This window comes from Thalia democratica, chromosome 2 (assembly GCF_965202585.1).
Source record: "Thalia democratica chromosome 2, ktThaDemo2.hap1.1, whole genome shotgun sequence".
Lineage (NCBI taxonomy): Eukaryota > Metazoa > Chordata > Thaliacea > Salpida > Salpidae > Thalia > Thalia democratica.
In genome coordinates this window covers 40533550-40556938 of record NC_139166.1, presented here as the reverse complement: position 1 = coordinate 40556938, position 23389 = coordinate 40533550, and the positions used below count along the sequence as shown (strand labels likewise).

Here is a 23389-nt window from a genome sequence, read left to right as displayed (position 1 = left end):
AACTAAAAATTGTTTAATTTTATTTTAAAATGTTGTATCAGTTAAGAGTTTTACTCTTAAATATTGTATTACTAGTCCACAGTAAGCCGATACAACTCAATTTTTCTGAAAAAAATGAAACATTTAACGACTCAAACTTTATGATGTACGATGATCTGATTACAGAAGCAATAATGACATCCGCAGTATCATATTTATCCGACAACCCTAGAGGCGAAGACTCACCAATTTCGCGTCGTCAAATAGAACCATTCACCCCGACAAAATTGTTTGAAGTCTTTTACAGAGGAAAAGATGCAAGCTCTGTTGAATTTGAAAAATCCATGCGAACATTTCGTAATTCAAAGTACTTAAATGACACATTAGTCGACAGGGTACAGTTTCGCAAAAATCTATACAAAACTGCGCGTGCTGGAAGTTGGGAACTCTCCCGGTCAATAATGGCCCACTTATTGCTTATGGTAGTCTCTGATTATGCAGATAATACATGGTACTGGCAAAAGTACAGATGTGTTCCTTTAAATAGAACAGCAGGAGCTAAAATGGCAATCACTATTGAATTATCAAGGTTAGTCCGGTGTAAAATGCAACATTTATTTTTTGTTACTAAGCTTTCAAGCTTATATAATTATAATAGCTTATAAATAAACTTCCTGAAAACATCCTTTTAATTTTTCTATAAAGTTTTTTGTAATAGTTACAGTAAGTAGTTAACCGCACCGTACGACAATCAACAATAATCCACTCAACATTCTGCAAACTAATTTTTTTGTAATTATGAGTCATTAGTCTAAATCAGGGTTTCCCAAAGTGGGCGATATCGCCCCCCTGGGGGCGATTTTAGTAAGTCGGGGGGCGATAATTAGTAAGGGGGCGAAAGGGTGGGCGATAACTAGTAAGGGGGCGAAAAGGGGGCGATTTTAAAATTTTGGGCTGTCATAAAATTTTTACTTTTTATATTGCTATTTTACTACTTTTAGATTGCTAATAAATATTTGACCCTGAGGTAAAACTTCAACGAAAAAAGTTTACATTGTTTATGTAAAAGATTGAGAAAAAAATCAAGTACTTATGACTCCTACTTTCAATGGAATTACATATTTTCATTCATATATTTTCTTATTATCAAACATAGATCATAGACGATCGGAATCCCTCTCATCATTTTATAACCTGACATATATGTTATTTGGGATCATAAATGGTTTGTACAAATTTAGGTCATATATTATTAAAATTCTAGGTAAACTTGCAACCTTGTATACTTTTATTTCCACTTGTTTTTTGAATATTCACTAATTTAGACTAAGAAATAAAACTATACAAGGTTGCAAAATTACCTAGAAACCTGGAATTTGAAAATTTACGCAAAAAAGAACCTAAAAAATCTGGAATTTTTAACAATTTCAACATATCAAGTAGTAAAATTTCGATTTGACACAAAAAAGCTATCATATAGTTAAAAATATGGATCCCTTCGAGGCAGATCTTTTTGAAGTAAACGACTTACAGGAAACCTTCTCAGACTTACAAACTGACCTTGAACTTAAAGTATATTTTTTCAAAGACCGATGTGAAAGCTTTTGGACTCAACAAAAATTAAGGCAAAAGTATCCAATCATTTGAGAGGAATTTAGATTGTTGTTTATAGTTTTTCCTTCTAGCTATGTTGTTGAGAAAGCTTTCAGTTCAGTTATCAACATCTTGCGCAAAAGATCTAATATAGATATTTGTAAAGGAGGCTTAATTTTACTGATTAAGAATCAGATTAGAAAAACTTGCAAGCAGTCATGAACATCATCCTTCACATTATATTAGACTTCAGTAGCAGAGATTATTTTATTAAAGTTTTTTTATTTATTTGATCTTTTAAAATACTTCTTATTTAAATTGGTTTGTATTATTTTTAAGTAGTCTTTTAATAATAAAAATTTTATTAAGTTATTTATTCTACACCACGTTTGAATAATGCTTAATAAATATTAATTACGGTAGACTTCCTCTTGAGTTCGCACTTTTAACCCAAAAAAAATGCAAATTTATATTTTCTTACATTTAGCTTAAATAAAGTCTATTACTAACTAAGTATTAACAAAACAAAAAATACGTAATATTTATATAGATCTATTTTTTTAATGAATGTTTGTTTTATGTTTTAAATCTGTTAATAGTTTTATTTTGACCTGGTTAATTTTTTAGTTTACTTTTGTCGTTTTACATTACACTTAAAGTTTTTATAGCATAGTGATTAAAGTATTTGTTTGAAAGAAATTTATTTGACATATTTTTGTTAATACTTGTTTGACCTGTATAAATAAAAAATTTTTGATAACCATTTAAGTTTTTATTTCAAATTTTTTTTTTTGGTTTTAAAAGAGTATGGATTTGAGGTTTCTATTTGAAATGACTTCAAATTTTTCATTTAAAAGATTCTGAAACTTAATTTTATTTTCTAACTTGATTTATTATTGTTAAAAAGTCTATATATTAAGGAGTTTTAAACTATTAATACAACTGTTTTTTGTTTTATCTTAATTTTTAATTTACTAGCAATTAGAATGTGTTGTTTATTTTAATAGTTCAACACTAGTTTTTAGTTTTTCACTATTTTCTTCTGGTAAATTATTATAAGCTAATAACTAGAGAAAAAATAAGTTTAAACAGTATTAAATAAGCCATCAAAAAGACTGCTACAGTTACAAAACAAAATTATAACCTAATTAAAAAAATTTTTTAATCGTTTACTTTCTTTTCACAGAACTAACTGTAAAACTTTAGATTCTTTTTGAATTTAAATTAAGAAAATGTTAAAATTAAGGTTTAGTTTCCTAAAGGTTGTTCCAAGTAAAATACTATTTAATGGTATTCTACTACAAGACATATAGTTTAAAAAGTTTAAAATTAAGTTTTTAACTTTAAAACTAACTTGCTTATGATATATCTTAGCATTGAAACTAATAATTTTATTGCATTAACTGAAGCTGTTGATGAAACCACTTTAATTTTAGATAATCAACCAGTCGCTCAAACTTCTTCAAACTAGATCAGAAATTATGTTTTAATATCTATTTTATTATGTGTAAAATAAACTGTCCACTCTTTTATAGTATTTTTAATCTCCGGTATAGTAATTTTAGAATATGCCTATTTATAAAATAATTCAAGTATTTTGTGCGGCTTAAATAAGTTATTTAGTATTAACTTCTAAATGTCCGAAGTTCGTTATATGAGAGATTATTTTAATGTCAGGTTTAAATTAAGATTTCAGATGGGTAACGTACGGTTAAGATTCAGTCAAATTTCGACCCGCTAAGTAACTTGAAAACTGCTTGTGCAAAATAAACAAAATTTAGTTTTTTGATACATAATATTTTGAAATACACTTTCAATTCGGTTTTCAGTCCACAATAATATTCCTCAGATCACAATAATACTTAATCATTTTATTACAATTTTGTTCGAGTTTTTTAATCTTCATATATGTTATTTTTTCAAATTATGCAGCCCGCAATTACATTTCTTTAACGAGTTGAAGCTAAAAAATATTTTTTAGTAAATATGAATTGCTGACTACAAAAGTTATCCACCACTACCCTAAAAGTTTCATTAGTTTCAAAACAATTCATATCTAAACAGGATTGATTACAGATTACACAAAGCTTTTTAATAATTAAGTATTTTAATACACTTTACTGGGCTTATAACAAAACAAATGTAACTTATTTACTCAAGCCCTGTAAACTACTTTGAACACAGTCCAAAAGTGCGTGCATAACCAGACTAAACTACAATTTGAACACAACTTTTTCTGCTCAAAAGTTTGTACTCAAGAAAAAAACTACTTGTAAAATTGTGGGGGGCGATTATTTTTCAAATTTCTAAAAAGGGGGCGATTTAGAAAACGAGTTTGGGAAACGCTGGTCTAAATGAATAATCGTACTAGTTTAACTAAACGTTCTTAAGAACACTATAATTTAAGCTTGTTTTAAAATTTGACGCGACTAAATTCTTTTAACAGTACCCACAAACGGGTACTTTAGTACTAATTCACTTAACCACTTTTGTTCGTTAGACCAACACATTGGTTCACATTAACTTTTTTTTCCTGATGAGCACTAACAAAAACGAAGCTAGGTTGCAGAATGTGACAGGGATAGTTAGTAATGGTTAAACTACGAAAATTTTATTGCTTATTGTACATAAACGATTTGCTTCGAAGCTTACAAAGCGATTATACATATGAATATTTCCTTATAAATGAGACAAAAATCTAACTCAGTTTGATTTTTTGTTTGGGTTTTAGTATAAAAGTAAACCATGTATTTTATAGCTAGTTTTAAAAGTAAACAAAAAATAATGAGTATTTAGTTGATTCTATTATTTTTTTTTATAACATCTGTTTTCTTAAATGTAAAGTTTATAAAAATTGTCTTAATTTTTTTTAAACTTGATTAGCTGTTTATGAAAAGATACTTTTTATAAAATGCACAAACTAAGATTAAACTCAAAAGTCTTTGGTGAAATATAACTTGAAAAAATATTCTAGTATGGGTAGGGTTTTTATTCAATTTTAGATACCCATCAATTAAAGGATAAACGTAGATATAATGTTTTAATTATACAATTTAAGTATTAAAATTTTTACATACAAAACAAAATTGAGTTTTTCTATAAAGTAGATAACAACTTAAAAACCAACATATTTTGAACTTAACATTTTTAACATAATTAGGTAAACAAAGTTTTTCGGTTTTTACTTCGAGCATTTTATAAAAACTTACATTTTGTTTTGGGTTGATAAGCTGAGTATAATGAATAGAAAAATAAATTTAACAAACTGTCAACAAGTTCAAAAGCTACAAGAATTTTTTTAACCTAATCTGTTAATCTTTTTTGTGCGGTCTCCATTTATTTAGATGTAAAAACCATTTTTTGTACTTTACATTTAGTTGCTATTTTTTAATATATTTTAATGTAACAAAAACAGTTAAAATGAGCAGAAATTAAAAAATGAACATTTATAATTGCTTTGCCTGTGTTTACTTTATAATACAACTTAACTAGTTACAAGTTCAGCGAACTTTTTATAAATTCAAATTGTGTTATAGTTAAAATTTAAAATTTCTATTTTTCTGGTTGGTTTCAGGTTTATCTAAAATCAATTAGTACAAGAAGCTTTTATGTTATTAAACATTTATTACACGCCATTATTAACCAAATGATTAAATTAATATTAAAATTTTCAAAGTTTAAATCAAAGCTCCAATTATAATGATATGTCAGTATTTTATTCTTACCTCGTTTTTATTATGCAAGCTTGTTTAAGTCAGTTTTATTGTATTTATGCTTTAAAAAAATTGAATATGCTAAATACTTACTTATAGAAGTTTTGAAAACAGTTTTTCTTTAATGTTCGAATTTAATGCACAAAATTATGATTTAACTTCTAGTTGTTTTTATTATTCGAAATTATTATAAAGTTTAATACTACATATAATTTATTATTTCAAAATTAGATATATTGATTCTCCTTTAGATATAGATATCTCTGTTTAATATTTTTTTAAAACCTTAAAACGTGTAATATTAATTAACACTTCAACTTAATTTGGGGGAAATATATGTTTAAATAGTTATTTATGTATACTTAAATAAAATTTTAATAGTAACTGGCAAGACTTTTAGTAAAAAAGGAATATAAAAAATGATATTGATATTGTTATCATTTTGTTTAAACTTTTTTATAATTAGTAATATGTATGCTTATTTAATTTTAATAATTATAGAAAAATTGTTGACATCAGCATTATTATGACATTAATTTTTTAAGATCAATTTAAGTATATTCTTAAAACTAACTGACTTACTCTATAACAAATTATTATCCACTTATTTAAAAAATTAAACCATGGTTTATTATACTGGAACACATTTTAAAGCTTGTTTGGACTGTGTAATCAGATTAATACAGGAAAGCTTAAGTCTTTAAATAAATTTAAATATTTTCGAAATTTGTTAATAAATTGAATTAGCTCTTTTTGTTCGGGCGTGTACATTTTATATATCTAAATTACTAGCTTTTAGAAATTTTAATTAAAAATTATAAGTCTGTAAATAAATTAACCAAAAACTTAAGCTAAAAAACCTTAAGGTTTATATTGATTTATATTTTGATTAACATAATCAACATAAACTTTAGGAAGTTATTAAATAACCATTATAATTAAAATATTAAAATATCATTCACTGGTGACTAAAGCATGTTTTTTTTTGGTTCTCAGTATTCCTTAAAGTTAAAATTCAAAGAAAACATGAACAGTGTTAAAGTGTAGCTTTTAAATTGTTTAAAACTTTAATGTAAAAAAAGTTTTAATACCACTAATACTACTTTTTGGTTTCATTAATATATTTTTGTAAATGGTTAATATGTAGTTTTATATTTTTTAAAACACTTAATGTAAAATAACTTTTTTTTTGTTTTGTTGAGTTTTTAAAACACAGTTTTGATATTATAGACTGCGCAATGAAATAGGTGAAACGAATTTCGGTCAGTTTTTAGACTTAGGGGTTGGCACAACTCTTGCATTTGTAATCGATGATACTGGAAGTATGAGCGGTGAAATTAATGCTGCTAAAAAAAGGGTTGAGGTAAAAATTTTTGTACAGCTAAAAATATATTGTTGTATTTTATTTCAATAAATCAAACTTTTAAATAAAACATTAGTAATATTTTATAGTAAAGAAATTTCTAAAAGATTCACGTCTAAATTGAAAATTAAAAACGTTTAACATTATATTTTGAACTTGTATTGATAAACGAATTCGAAAAGAATTTAATTATTTTAAAATAAAAAGTTTTTATTTATCTATTATAATTAAAAATAAGTATATATTCTTCTCACATTAAAAATCAGTAAGTTTTATCAATATTTTCATATTTTAGTTGTTTAAATTTATCTCATTTTTTTAAATACCATTTGCAATATTAAATAAATGAAAATAGTATATTTAGTTTATCTAATTTTTCATTTTATGTACGAAACTTTTCGACATAACTTACTATCTAATTTTATATCTATTTTATTACTGGAACTAAATACAAAGATTATGTCGAAAAGCTTTAAGAATTTATAAAATGTTTCTAATAAGTATAACGTATAGAATTAAAACTTTTTAACGAATAAAGAAGTTTTAGCCTGTTTATAGTAAACAAATTATAAGTATGAATATGCTAATCGATAAAATTTTTTAGTGTTAATTTTCCTATTTAGCAGTTTGATTGTTTACCTTAGGTTTCTTTTCTTTGACTAGTATCGATTCCAGACTATGAAGTTCACTCTGCTTGCATCGTTTTAAAACCTTAAAATTTCATACTATATTTAAATTTTGGCAGTCTATGCAATCAAATAGTTGATCGATATTAAGATGTGTTTACCAGTTCGACTACGATCAGCAATTCTTCGGATTTTTTGTAATGCCTTTCTTAATAAAAGGCGCCCTAATCGAGATATACAAATTTACTGACATCATTTGCGTCAAGTATTTCTGAGCTTTTTCTTAAAATAGTCAGATACTTATTGATAATGTAAACCGGCTTGATGACTGAAATAGATCTATAGGTTTTTGTAATCGTTATAAAATTTACCTACGTAAGTTTTCGTAAAACAATACAATGTTATCATTTTGCTAACTTCTTTTAGTGTCTATATTAATCTTTCTTTTTTGTCTGTTTATTAATTAAAGCATATAGTTTTGATATTTTAATATCAATTTTATGAAATTATATGAACCTAAACAAAATTAAAGGTAAAAAATGTTAAGTTCATACAGTTTCATAAAATCAATATTTAAGCATCAAAATTATATGTATTAATTGATAAATATTCAAAATCGAAAGATAAATAAAGACATTAAAAGAAGTTAGAAAAATAGTTATTATACATTGTTTTACAAAAACTTACGTAGGTAAATTTTATTACGATAACAAAAACATATAGGTATATTTCAGTCATCAAGTCTGTTTACATTAGCAAAAAGTATCTGACTATTTCAAATAACTTTAAATATAAATTTACAGAACTAAAAGGTTAAAAAATGTTAAGATATCACGTCAAACCTAAAGAATTGCTGATCATAAAAGAACTGATAAAACTTTGCAATATCCATCAACTATTTAAATGCACACACTGTCAAAAATAAATTATTGTTTAACAACTTATAGTTTTAAAACGATGCAAACAGAGTGAACTTTAGAGCCTAGAATCGATATTAAACAAAAAACACAAACATAAGTTAAACTCTCAAATTGCATTAAATTAAAAATAAATAACACTTTTAAATATCTTTTAATTAGCATATTCTTATTAAATTTTTTATTTTTTTAAACAAGCTACCGTTTTTATTATAAAATTTTTTGTTGTGAATGTCGTAACATCTTAAATAAGCTTCATAAGTTCTTAAACTGGTATATAGTATCATATTTATTCTATATTTTTAAAAAGTAACAAAGTATATTTAAAAAACATTTTATTTTATAAAAGTTTAGAAAAGTGAATAAATACTTTTTGTTAGTCGCAAGTTGCAGATAGTATCGGAACGTTAATAAACTTAAAGCAATTATATAAATAAAAATTTATGTTAAATTACTTAGTTATTCTAAATACTTGATAACAAAACTATGAATAATGTAGTATGTAAACTTAAATTAATTTAGAAGATATTATACTTGTTTAATTTGATTAATTTTAAAAGCTTTCAAAATAAAATTTATAAGTTTGTTGATAGAAGCACAACAGTAGAATTAATCAGTATAAAAACATTTATTTACTAACAGTTTTGAAATAACTTAATAATTCAATTTTCTTGTCACACTAAACCAGCACGTCAATTTAAATATTAAGTTTAATCGAAAGTAAACGATATGTTTATTCTAACGTACACTATTTTTAAAACAATAATAAATTTGTTACAAACCTAATATAAGCTGCCCGTAAATGAACTATCATAAGTATTTTAATTAATTGTAGGGATACAAATGTTCAATGCAAAATAAACTTCTATCAATTGTTCTTTATGATTAAAACATCAACACTAATTATTTCCGTACTTAGTTAAAACCCTTTATACAGCAATTAAAGCTATTGTTTTATTTTACTGTTTGTAAATAAAATAATGTTCATACCTTTGAAAAATTTTATTCAGTTTTAACTTTTTGTGAATTACTAACTTCTTATTTTAAATATCTTACTACGAATAAAACAATTACTAATAAAACTAAATAATTTTAACTTATCACTAAAGTAAACAACTTGTTACAATTTTAGTATGAGTTTTTTTCTAAAAATTAAAAAAAAAATTAACTTGCAATATTTTACAGCTTAAACAAAGTGCAATACAACAGGTGGCAAACTTTAGAATATTGTTTTATGATTTTTTGTAGCAGTGTGAAATCAATTGCCGCGCTTCTAAAAAACCACTTCAATAGCCTTTCAAGGCTATCGAGTTTAAGATAAAAATTCGATAAAATAGTTAAGTACTCTACCGATAGAAATAAAAATATGCGCAGCATGATTACTACTGAATAAAAGTATCTAAATAGACATGAGTCATACCATTAGTGTTTATGGTACTGTTACCAGCACTTACAAGTAATATTATTGTAAAACTAACTATTTTACTTCTGATTTTAATTAAAAGCTCAAAACGTTGTAACAGTATTGAACACTTAAAGCGACTTAAATACAACTAAAATTTAGATCAAAACTTCAATACCATTTTATAAATTTAGAAATTAATAATATCTTGTTGCTTTAATAATAACAAGTTAAATGAATTTAAGGTATATTAAAACTTATGTAAACCTTTAAACGGTATTTCTTATTAGTAGAACACCTTTGTTCATTTTCTAATTTTTAATTTAGATAAACTTTAAAGCAGTTTTGCCTTATAATGCAACTTTACTATAATTGATGCATTGCTTTTATTCTGTTTAGTAAAACTCTCATAAAACTAAGATTTAAAAGATCTATAGTATTTTTATAGTAAAACAAATATTTTCTAATCTATAATTGCTAAAATATTTTTAAAATAAAACTTAATTTTTCATTCTATACTGTTCAAAAATTATTAAATTTAACCGTATGGATCTTAACTTTTTTTTCTTAACAAAAGACTAAATAGACACAAAATAAAAATACAAAAATCCACAACTAAATTACATATTTTAATTACAGAGAATTAATTGAAGCGATCTAGACTTATTATTTTTTCTTAATCATTAAAAAAGATTAATTTACCAGACAAATTTTACATTACTGGTGTTCAATAAGTAATTTTGGTTTGTGATACAACAATGCTACCTATTGTTTATATCTACAAACGTGTTTAAATTTAAAAACTGAAAACAAAGAAAACATGAACAACTTATCGTTTTAAAATTCAAGTATTTCATAAAATCTCAAGTTTTTACGCTCTATTTATTTTTTACATAAATTTCTTAATACTTTTAGTACCTTATACTTCTTCAACTTGCTTATAACATTTTATGTATAGAAAACTTTTTAGTGAAATTAATAAACAATCTGTTTGATCGAGTAAACATGACTGATTATATTATTGTAAACAAACAAAATATTTTTTAAAGTGTTTGATATAAAATTGAGATAATTTTCTAAAATGGTTGCCTACTAGTAGATATAAATTTTTATCAATATGAAATTAAAAATGCATTAAGTAATGTTGTTACTTTACTGTATTAACTATTTTGCTAAAAAGCATTTGTCATATAGCTGTTCAACCATAATAAAAATTTTAATATTCATTTGCTGTGTGTATCAATTCTTTGTAAGCTAAATTTTTTAGGGTTAAATTTATTCTCAAAGTTTTTAAATGTCTGTTTACTTAAATACAAGTTTTTATAAACTTTAAAACCATAAAATACATTGATAAAACATATATTATCAATTTTTTTCTGTAATTTGGTTACACGGGCTAATTAATGATGTAATAAAACAAAAAAAAATTACTAAACTTGATTTTTAAAAACTTATTAAGTACAGATTTTTGTTTTACAAAGTAGAAAAATGTATAGATAAAAAAACAAGTTACTAAACAATAATGATAAGATTAATGAAGTAACAATAACATCACTAAACTTCGGTTTATTTTGCTATTTTTTTAAAGTAGCTACAACATCATTCTTAAATCTTTATTAATTTTCAGTTTACACTGCAAAGAAAACACTAATGAAAAAAGAATTTTTAGTTAGTATAATTTTTAGAGAATCACAGATCATGTAAAAGATTCAACTGATCAACCACAAGAATACGTTTTAATCCCGTTTAATGACCCTTTTGTAGGAGAAATCACCAACACTAGAAGTGATGTACAGTTTAAACGTGCCCTTGCAAGGTTTTATGTCTTAATATATCTTTTATTTAACTGTTCAGAACTTTTGAATTTTCAATTTTTCATTTAACTTCTAACGATAAACTTTTGATAATTAACTAAACACAATCACTTGAACTAACTATTAATAAGAAAAAAAATTAAACAATACTTAAATAGAGTTAGTTTTAGATAATTTTTATTCTTTGGTTACCTTTAAAACTTTTAAAACGAGTTAAAGACGATAAGCTTATTAACAAAACTTAAAACATGTGAATGTTATAGCTTGTTACAACTGGGCAAATTAAGTTTAAAAAAAACTTTATGCATACCAAATAGTTTCCACTAAACTTTATGTTGCAAAAAAAAGTATACTAGAACTTAAGAAGTAAAACTAAGCAGTTTTTTAAGTATAAAGAAGATATGAGTTTAACAATACTTAAAAATTACTTTCACTACGATATAATTTCTATGCACGGTAAATTACATTCTGCCCTTTTAGAAATACTTTTTTAAACCGACACTACTTTGTGTTTTTGTGATTATTTATAAACCTTTAAAAATTAGTGTTGTATAAATTTTACTAGGCAGATAACTTTGTGCACTTATAACTTAAAAGCTAAAACATCGTATTAAATTAAAACTAAGCAAACTTTAAAAAGTAAAAAGCATTAAAAAAATTTAATGAGTTTTTCTCTTAAAATATACGGTTTTGCTTAAAAAAAAAAAAAAGAATTGAAAAAAATTAAAGGAATGTAAATTGCATGATTAATTAAGTTGTTTACATTACTTCTTTAATCTTAAATAAGTATTGAAACGCATTTCAATGTTTGTTGTTTATTTCATTTAAATTCAGTACAAAAAATATCACTTACTATAAATTTACGAATAGTATATAACTATTCAAAATATAAATTTAAGTGTTTGTTAACAAAAGATCCTAGTGAAACAAGTTAACTGGAATGTATAATAAAAACAAATTATACAGTATCTTCTTTTATTGTACCGACATATGTTTCTGTGTGTTAACGGATTAACGCACTTCAACTGGGTTATGATTGGAACGAAGAACTAGTATATAGTATATATTAATTTTTTATAGCAACTAATAGTAGCTAAAAAGTACTGTAGTACATATTTGGAGTACCCAGTCTACTATCTTGCTTAACTATTTAAAATATTATACAATCATTTTTGTTTTTCTATTACGACAGCAATAAAACTATTTATTAACACGACCTATATATGAAACTATTTTTAATTACAAATATAATTTTTCACTTACGAATAAATTTAGACAAATCTTGTGTTAGCCTAAAACGTCAACACTTATAAATATTGATTTAGTTCAGAGTTTTATTACCAATGAATTAGGTGTCTGAAAAGCACAGCGTCACTTTTGTACGGAGAGACACTAAAGCACAGAGTGATACTTTAGCACAGAGTGACACTTTAGCACGGAGTGACACTTTTGCACAGAGTGATTCTTTTGCACAAAGTCATTCTTTAGCACGGGGTGACTTTTTAGCACAAAGTGAAACTTTAGCACGGCGTGAAATTTTAGCACGGCGTCACTTTAGCACGGAGTGACACTTTTGCAAGGCCTCACTTTAGCACGGCGTCACTTCACTTTTGCACGGAGAGACACTAAAGCACAGAGTGATACTTTAGCACGAAGTGACACTTTAGCACGGAGTGACACTTTAGCACAGAGTGACATTTTAGCACGGCGTCACTTTAGCACGGAGTGACACTTTTGCACGGCGTCATTTTAGCACGGAGTGTCACTTTTGCACGAAATGACACTTTAGCACGGAGTGACACTTTAGCACGATCGATACTTTTAAATAATTAATTAAAAATTAGATTTTAAAACCGGAAACTTACCTAAATAATAAACATAGTGCATTCAATTAATTTTTCGTTTAAATTTATAATTTATCAAAAGTTTATTTAGTAATTATAACTGTATATTTCTGTAATTTTGGCATCTTACGTACAGAAAAATAAACATGATCTGTGATTTAACTTCAGAAAGAAAATAGTTTGTACAAAAGAAATAAAATAAAAACATTTAACAAATTAGTTTAAGTGATTTCTTTTTTATTTCATTTCACAGTAAGACATTTCTACAGTTTCTTAATTATAGTTTTTCTATAAATAACTTTTAAATGATTTTCAATTTAGGTTTACTTGAAAGTTCAAATTCGGACAACTCAAATTACGACAATTAATATTCTTGAACAAAATTAAAAGACTATTTCTCAAAAAGTAATATAAAATTGGAAAAATAATATGTAGATCTTATTAAAATCTACAAGCCACTTTTTCTTTTTTGCAAAATCTTAAATATTTTTTAATCTATTTTAAAATTACTAAAAACAACTTTGTTTTTTACTTTATCTAAGCCATAACTCAAAAATTATTTAATATTTTGCATAAAGAAAAAAACTGCTTGTAGATATTGATAAGAACTACATACGTACTTTTTATATTTGACAAATATACATTACTTTTTTAGTTGTTGCCCTTTCAATTTTTTTAAGAATTTGAATTGTCCGAATTTTAATAGTCGTGCACCCTCTTATAACACATACATACGTATTGAAAATTGCAACACACGTAGATGTAGAAATAAGAGGACCTTAACATATTTTTGCAATATTTAAACCTATACGTACTTTCGTACTTTTTAAATAAATAAATATAAATAATGAACTTCACCGCACGATCAACAACAACAGCATTCGAGACAATCCTACGACCGGTTTCGTCCTTATTAGGACTCATCAGGCAGGAATAGTCGCGAGAAACCTCTGTTGTGATCTAACCAAGCGGGCTTATGTACAAAGTACTCAAGTGACCGTTTGTGGGTAAAGTCCGAAAAATTGACGCAGGCAAATCTTCACAGCCCAACGTCTTAGACATTGTCAGCTTAATGTGAGATTTTACTCTCCACGCTCGTTTTATCAGTTATAGCCAGTATTTATTTCGGCGATCGTCAACAAGTTGAGATGTTTTATGCCATCGATAAAACTGATAAAACTGATAAAACGAGCGTGGAGAGTAAAATCTCACATTAAGCTGACAATGTCTAAGACGTTGGGCTGTGAAGATTTGCCTGCGTCAATTTTTCGGACTTTACCCACAAACGGTCGCTTGAGTACTTCGTACTTAAGCCCGCTTGGTTAGATCACAACAGAGGTTTCTCGCGACTATTCCTGCCTGATGAGTCCTAATAAGGACGAAACCGGTCGTAGGATTGTCTCGGATGCTGTTGTTGTTGATCGTGCGGTGAAGTTCATTGTTTATATTCGATGGCATAAAACATCTCAACTTGTTGACGATGGCCGAAATAAATACTGGCTAAAAATACTTTTTAAATGAATCAAGTAAATTTTTAATAATTTATTAAGTTATTGGAGCTTTAAAAAAACAAAAGAAATTTATTTATCAGTATTTATTAAAACTTATGTTTTATTAACTAAAATTAGTTTAAGCTAATAAAAAATGTATAAAATACCTGAAGCTCGTTTATGTTGCTAGGTTTATACAAATAGTTTTATATTGAAAATTAAAAGTAAAAGTTTTAAAATACCTTCGTTACAATGTTTTGGTAAAATTAGTTAATAGAATTTGTAAAATTACTTTTACATTGTTATCAAAAAGTTAAGGTTTGCTTTAAAATACTAGTACGGGGACGTAGCTAGCTCGAAAAGTTACAAATCTGCAAAAAATTAAAACATCTGAAATAATGTGTGATGAGCGGGAACAGAGCAAATTAAACTACCTCTAATGTTATTTTATATTAAAGTATGCAGATGTGTTAAAACTTCAAAGATAAATGAGTGCTGAAGTATAAGTAATAACTGTATATAAGGCAATTTATCTTTCTCCACGCCCCCTATAACTTCTTATATGTTGATACTTGTATAAAACTTTAAAAACTTTCATTCAAAATAAGTATAAAAGTTCACAGTTTTACTCAAAAATAAGTTTGACAGGCCTAAAAATTATAATTCAAATAATATTTTTTGCAATTTTACACTTTTAGGACTTTATTAAAAAACTAAAGAAATATACAAAAGTAAAGTTCACCACATTTAATAATATTGCTTAATTTATAACATTTTATTTATTAGAATTAATTTCGCAATGCATACCTTTTTGATAAATAATATCTAATAGGAGATAAATATATGCAATTTAGATGTACTTAACTCCTTCAACATTTACTACACTAAAAGTGCCAAAGAGTTTCCAGTTTCTCATTCAATGTTATTACTGATCATTCTTCATTGATTGCTATGAAACATGTTTGAAGAGTTTATGTATATAATAATGATTGGTTATGTCAAAATTATCTCATACGTTTTGTTCTCATACAGATTTGCAGATACGTACAAAGCAACTTGCCTGAGTAGTATTTTATATTAAACACGAATGATATTTAAAGCTTGTAACATTTTGCATAGTGCATAATTTGGTTTTAGACTTTTAAACGTAACAGTAAAAATTTTATGGAAGCATAAAAAAAAAAGATGTCAGTCCATGCTAAAGTGCGCGGTGCTAAAGTGTCACTCTATGCTTAAGTGTCATTCCGTACTAAACTTTCACTCCGTGCTAAAGTGTCGATCCGTACTAAAATGTCACTCTGTGCTAAAGTGTCACTCTGTGATTTAGTGTCACTCCGTGCTAAAGTGCACTGTATGCTTAAATTATATTCTGTGCTATAGTGGTGTCACCCCGTGCTAAAGCGACACTCTGTGCAAAAGATATGTTCGTGCTATTCTGACCTATTCCCTACCAATGTGCCAGTTTTCATAAACATAATTTTATTTCTGTCTAAAAAGCTGTATAAAGCTCACAAAACTTATCTTATTTATAGTCTAATAAGTAATAGAAAATTAGCAAAATAACAATTCAAAAATTAAACCAACAAAACAAATTTAGATTGAGCTTATTTAGGCTGTTTTGAACATGTCATTCAATATTTTTGCACCAACTTTAAGAAGCAATATTTATAAAGAAATCTTTAAAAACTTAAAGTTTAAAAATGTTCTTGTTTTGTTTTTGATATAGATAGTTTTTGGTAAGTATAAGGAGCGTATCGTGGAGCATTGGAACTGATTCTTCACCAAAAAAAATTATAGAATTATTATAATATTACAAAACTATTAATTTTTTTCAAAGCTTTTGTTTAAAACGACTTTTTGTAATTGTACCATATTTATCTCACTAAATTAGTTTTAAAAATGATTAAATTAAAGGGTTTTATAAATACTTGTAAATTTTCCGCATCACCTGTCTCCACGCATCTCCACTGGTAAGTATATCTCAAAATTTACTTTCTAATTCAAGAAGTTAATAATGTTTTATAATTATGTAAAACACAAATCAAGTTTAATGTGTTTCGGTATATTTTATATAAAATAAAGTCGGTTACTAAAAGTTATGCTTCAGAAACACGATCCGGCAGGAACGGAGTACTTTAAAAAAAGTTCAGGAGGTTTTATTTAGAAAAACATCTTCAAAAAATACTTTTCTAATAGATTTTTCAGAACTATTTCGATTATAGTTAGAATAATACTATAATGATACATTTTAACCGGTGCATTGGGTAATCTTAATCTAACCTACAGGCTAGAATTTAATCTTCTAAACAAACTTAGGTTGTACGCTCATGGTGGAGGTGATGTGCCTGAAATGGCCATGAAAGGCATACAACTTGCTATAGAAAATTGCAGACCTGGGTCTACAATATATGTTATTACCGATGCTAGTGCTAAAGATTATGAAAAACAGGTTTGTTAATAAAAATAATCTTATTTGCTAACTTTTTACATTTGTTTAAACGTTTAATAATGCTAAAGTGCTATGATTTGTCTGAAAGATATTTAAAAGTTATAAATTGTATTTAAATAAGTATTTTTTTAAATACTTATAGTTTAACTTTATCCTGTTTGTAAGTTATTTAATTTTTATTATTAGTTAAATAACCACATTGCTTTTAGCTTTTGTTAACACTATTTTATGTGTTCACATTTGACATACTTCGATTGTTAATTCATTTCATTTCTATAGCTTGTAACTAAATAGAATTTTAAAATAAAAACTCAATTTTTAGGATGGTGTTATTGCTCAAGCAATAGAAAAACAAATAACAATTGTTTTTCTATTAACTAATGATTTATCAAGAAATTGTCATACTTCACATACTGATGAGCTTGTTGGAAACTTTAAAGTCTGTTATAATCTTTATCAGAATATAGCTGAAAAAACAGGCGGAAGAGTCAGTCTATTGAATGTTGATCAAAATTAGTAGCTTGTAAACATTTTAATCTCAAATGCTAATTTAAACATTTTCTTAGTTTCACTTAAACCTTTGTATTCCGTAGATACTTATATAAATATAACTAGATTTATTGAGTTTAGATTGTTAACACAAAAAACTAGTTTTAGCTAAAAAACTAATAGGTAATGGTTGTTGGCAAAGAAAAGTTTTTCAAAGCAACACAAATTATACAATCAAGTTTAAAGCAAGGACTGGTAGTTCTTAAAAAACAAGTAATTAATCTCAAATCAGCAATCAGTTAGTTTAATAATTTTAATTTTAAAAATCTTTATAACTCATTTTAATAGGTTTGATTAAAAGATCTTAGCAACTTTTAAATAAAGTAGTCATCAGCACTTTAACTTTAATTTCGAAATTTGCTTAGTTTATTGTCACGAATAAAACTTAAATAACATAGTCACAAGTCACGACTTATTCGTTAACTTTATTTGTTTTTACTTAAAAATGTTAGGAGATGATAAAGAAAACGTTGAACTTTATTTTGATGTTGATCCCTCGGTTAGCGAAGTTGTTGTCGAAGCTTCTGGAAATTGTGGAAATTTAAGCTTAAAAGCAATAAATGGAAAAACGTCCACTATATTAAAAAGGTTTACTTTTTTTTTTATACAGTTTAGCTTTCACTTTTGTGATAATTCTTTTTAATCTTTAAATTATATAAAAGTATATTATTTCAATTATATTATTAATTAGTTTAAAAAAACAGTCTAATTTATTAAGGAAAACACTAATTTTATCAACAGCTTTGTAGTAAATAAGTAAATACTACATTAAAAGAATATGTAAAATCAAACCGTTTTCTGTTTTAGAAGATGTAAATAATTTTTTTTATTAGTAATTATTTTTAATTAATTTCTAGTTAACTTTGTAAAGTTTATAAGTTTTAGGACTTTATTATCATTTTTTATTTATCGAATTTTTTAAACCACTTTATAATAAAAAGTTTTAAACTTTTATTGACCATTGTTTTTTACAATAGTCTTTAGTTATGTGTAAAATATATTGTTTAAAAGTGCCTTAAGCAGCAGATTATTATGGACAACTTTTTTATTTTCTTGAAATATATTTTTTATCAGAGTTGGAGATGCTTACATTGCATCTAAAGTAATAGGAAAGAACCATCCTTCAGGAAAGTGGTTTGTCCAATCATCAAGGTTATTTGAAGAAGAAAGTGAAAAAAATTGTGAAATTAAAACTAGCGGTAAAAGCACAGCAGGGTTTGTTATAACTACTGTAGTAAAAAATACAGACGAAGAAAATAATAAATACAAGGTTAGAAGTAAAACATACTTATAAATTAAATATTGTATAACATAAACTTGTTAAAAGTCTTTCTAAAATTTAAAATAAAAACGATCAAAAACTTTAAAATTCGAAATCGAAACAAAAGTATGTTTAGGAATAAAGGCTTGTGTATCTAATACTAAATAATTTTTATTAAATTAATGAATATGATTTACTAGTAAACGAACTTTTTAATTTTAAAGCTAACTATTTAAAAATTAGTTAGATGTAAAGTGTCAAAGTAAGGTTCAATGCAGTTTTGTACAGGTTACAACTTTATTGTTTCTTTAATACTTTTTACTTCTTCCTAATTTAGTGAGTACACTATTTAGTACCTAATTAGTAATCTTTTTTTTTTTTGCTTCTTTTGTCTGACTTGTGGTTAGTCTAGACTTGACATTTAAAAAATACTTTAAATGCCTAAAACCCTTAAAAAAAAATTAAGTAGTGTTAATTGCTTTTTTAATTTAGTTTTGAGTAACTAGTTTAAATGCTAGTAAAGGATATTAAAATAGCTAAAAACATTTATATGGGGTTTATAATAAAATATTTTCCTAAGTATAAAAGAAACGAATCAAATGTTTTGAATTCTGGCCAGTATACTTCGTAAAGAAAAAAACATAATACAACTAATAGGCTCTTTTCAACTGTATTTATTTTAGAAAATAAAATTTCGTACGTCAATACGTATTAATAAGCTTATGTTTAATCTTCGCAAATAATAAATCTGAATCATAGGTAATTAAACTTCGTTTTATTTAGGGTTAGAACAGTTCATAGTTTTAAAACTATGGGACTGAAATTAATAGTTATATAGTGTAAGTTGTATAGATTAACAAAATGGTTGCTCATAAATGTTAAATGTTTTATTTGTATGTTTTTACTTACAAAGTTTCTAGGTATTTAATTTAATAAAGTTAACACTTTCAGTATTGATATTTTGTATACATTATTGTATTTACACTTGCATAGGTTTTAAATGGCTTTCCTTCCAATGATCAGTCTATAGGGTTTGTTATGGACTTTTATGGCCTAAAACTCATGCACAGTTCATCAAACAGTAGCAAAAGTTCAGTGAGTCGTGTACGTTTTGTTAATGAGGAAGGTCATGATGTCATTACTGCATTAGACACTGGTGACGCTGAAAATAAACTATTAGTTAACGGAAACCAACTTGAATTTTATATTGAAAAGGGACTTCCAGCTTACATTCAGCCTTTTTATGTTGTTGTTGAAGGGAAAATCCAAGGTTGCTTTTAAACTATAAGAAACTATTTAAGAAAATTAAATTGTAAACCTTTTAAACCTTACTTTTGATAAAACAACTTCCTACTTTTATCGTAAGTGAATTTTTCGTAATTTAAGCTTTAACTAAAAGTTTTTTAAAAGATAGTTACATTTTAAATAACTAGACCTTTTCAATTAAAAAAACTTTTTATATTTTAAAATAGTTATTGCAGTATATCTATATAAAAAAACTAAGTTAACAAAGTTTTTAAAATGTTAATAAATACTTTTTGTAAGGTAGTGCAATCGTGATACCTACTAATCAATTTTTTAAGTACTTTTAAAGTAACAGCTCTTAATTTTTACATATAATTGTAAAACTAGTTTTATTATCTGTTGCTCTATAAAACTTAACGAATTTTAGGTAAACACTTTTCAAGAGTTTCTAATCGATTGACGTATGTATCACACATAAATGTTAAATGTAGCATAGAAGATGTTGTCTTCAGATCTGATTCAACAAATTATTTTAAAGTAAAAGTCGAAAACAATGGAAAAAAAGAAGTAATTTAGAACTTTGAAACTTAATTGTTTTATTTCACTACCGAATTAATTTAAATAACCTAACTCTTAAAAAGATTTTCTAAACACAGTCTAAAGTACAAAAAACAACGTAAATTAACAATTGTAACTTAGAGACTGATATGATTATAAAATACCTAATGAAATTTTCTATATTTAGAACGAAACTATAGTTTTAACATATGTCTTAATTTTCTAAAATGAAATATTATGTTTTTTACTTACTTAATCTTAATTAATAAATTGTTATAAAATTAAACAAAACTACCATTATAAATTAAACAGTACTTAGCAAAATATTATAATTACTTCGTTTTCTACTTTTGAGAAAAGAAGTTTACAGATGTTTAGTATTAACATATAACAACTAGTATCTATTTTTTATAAAGTTTTATATTGTTTAATCAGCTGAAGGTTTTTAAAAAAACTTGATTAGTTAAAAAAAATTATTTAAGTTAATCATAAATATAAAATGATTAATGAAAATAACTAAGGAGTTGGAATTAACTTTTATATTTTTGCTTTATAAACTAAAATTTGGCTAAACTTTTTATAAAATTAGTTTAAAAAACTAGCTGCAATTACAAAAACCACGTAATACATATTATTTTTTTACTAAACTATAGTGACACTAATTTATTTTCATTGGGTACTGTATAAGTATTTACCTAGCTTTCATTATGTTTTCTTGTACAGATTTTATCATTCTTTTAATTAGTTTGTAAATAAACTCAACAAAGAAAGATATATTTATTTATGATAAAATCTTGCTGAATTGAATCTACAATGCCTGTGATTAAATGCCCTCTTGAGTGTTGCACATATGAAACACTAGACGTTGATGCTTCTGTAGCTGCTTCTTTACTTATCATTCACAACAACGTTCACATTAATGCAAATTCTTCAAAACCAAAGCCTCCAAAAATGGACCGTCCTCGAATAGGGAGAGACTGCAATGAAGAGGGTTGGAACATATTTTTGCAAAAGTGGACTATTTTTAAAGATAGTATGGAAATGACAGAAGTAGAAAAGCATCGTCAACTGTACCAGTGCTGTGAGGAAGATCTAGGCGATGCTATTTTGAAGGGACATAATGATGTAGTAAATTTAAGTGAGCAAGAGCTTTTAAGGATGATCAAGCAGCTTGCAGTTATTCCTGTTTCAGTTGTTGTACGACGATCAGACTTTCTTAGTACAAGACAGGATTTGACTGAAAACACGAGATCATTTGCTGCCCGTTTAAAGGGAAAAGCTAGTATATGCTCGTACTCATGTAAATGCCCAAAGGATGGCTGTAACCAAATGATAGATTTCACAGATATTATCCTTAAAAATGTCATGGTAACCGGTTTAGCTGATGAGGATATACGCAAAGAGGTGTTAGGATGGGGTAGTTTAGACGAGAAAGATGTCAATGAGACAATTGGTTTTATTGAAGCAAAAGAGATGGCACGTGATGCAATGACACAACCTGCTGTTACTGCCTCAGTTTCCTCGTACAAATCCTTTAGGAAAATTACAAAACGACCAAGTGGTAAAATAACTTGTAATATATGTAGTAAAACATCTACAAAATTTATTTGGAGCGGGAAAAATAACAAGTATATTGAGTGTTCTACATGTAAGCAATGCTGGATTAAATCCAGGAAAAAAGTTTATCATGGTGACAACAATTGTGCAGATGAGACGAATGCACTTCTAGTTGGTGGATCATATACACAAAATTTTGATCAGTCAGTTGATGTTAATGATAGTGTAGTAAAACTTGATCATTACGTCTTTGATTGTTTGAATGGATGGAAAGCATCAGTGTCACTGAAACATCCAACAATTCAATTAAAAGCTTCTATTGATGAACAAGCATACACTCAGATGAATATAAAATGCCCTAGACAAAATTATTGCAAAATTAATGTTGTTACAGATACGGGTGCTCAGTCATGCTTATGGGACCTTAATAGTTACCTCAAACATGGTTTTAAGAAGTCAAGTCTTATACCAGTTAAAAGGAAAATGTTAGCGGCCAACAGAGAACAGATCAAAATAACTGGTGCTATATTTATGGAATTAATGGCTAAAGATGTACAAGGTAAAGTTCATGTTGCAAAAGAAATGGTATATATAAGCCCATGTACTGACAGGTTTTTCCTTTCAAGAAATGCCTGCATAACACTTGGCATAATAAATCATGATTTTCCTCGTATTGGTGCGACCATTGAATCCTGCACTGTCCATGAAGAACTGCAAACTTGTGATTGTATACCTAGAACTCCTCCCCCTGATAGGCCAAAGGAGTTGCCATTTGCTTGCATTCCTGCAAACAATCAAAAGATGAGAGAATGGCTTTTAGATAGGTACGCATCATCTACATTTAATAAATGTACTCACCAATTGCTTCCAGAAATGACAGGTCCACCTTTGAAAATTCATATTGACCCAGATGCCATTCCAAAAGCAATATCAACTGCTTCCCCAATTCCAAAACATTGGGAAAATGAAGTAAAAGAAACTTTGGATAGGGATACTCGATTAGGTGTGCTTGGTAAGACTCCAGTTGGT

The 23389-nt window shown here is 26.3% G+C and overlaps 1 protein-coding gene across 2 annotated transcripts in view; it reads left to right on the top strand.

Moving 5' to 3' along the window:
• The window catches only part of LOC145849619 (uncharacterized), a 50555-nt gene continuing 27166 nt past the window's right edge, over positions 1–23389 (top strand). For both annotated transcript variants that reach the window (XM_082954591.1, XM_082954592.1), the window contains exons 1-10: positions 1–568; positions 6516–6648; positions 11279–11409; positions 17058–17190; positions 17513–17677; positions 17863–17977; positions 18192–18327; positions 18814–19009; positions 19994–20270; positions 20673–20812. In XM_082954591.1, coding sequence (XP_082810717.1) covers positions 30–568; positions 6516–6648; positions 11279–11409; positions 17058–17190; positions 17513–17677; positions 17863–17977; positions 18192–18327; positions 18814–19009; positions 19994–20270; positions 20673–20812 — 1965 coding nt within the window. In that variant the 5' untranslated portion in view covers positions 1–29. The remainder of the gene's footprint in view (positions 569–6515; positions 6649–11278; positions 11410–17057; positions 17191–17512; positions 17678–17862; positions 17978–18191; positions 18328–18813; positions 19010–19993; positions 20271–20672; positions 20813–23389) is intronic.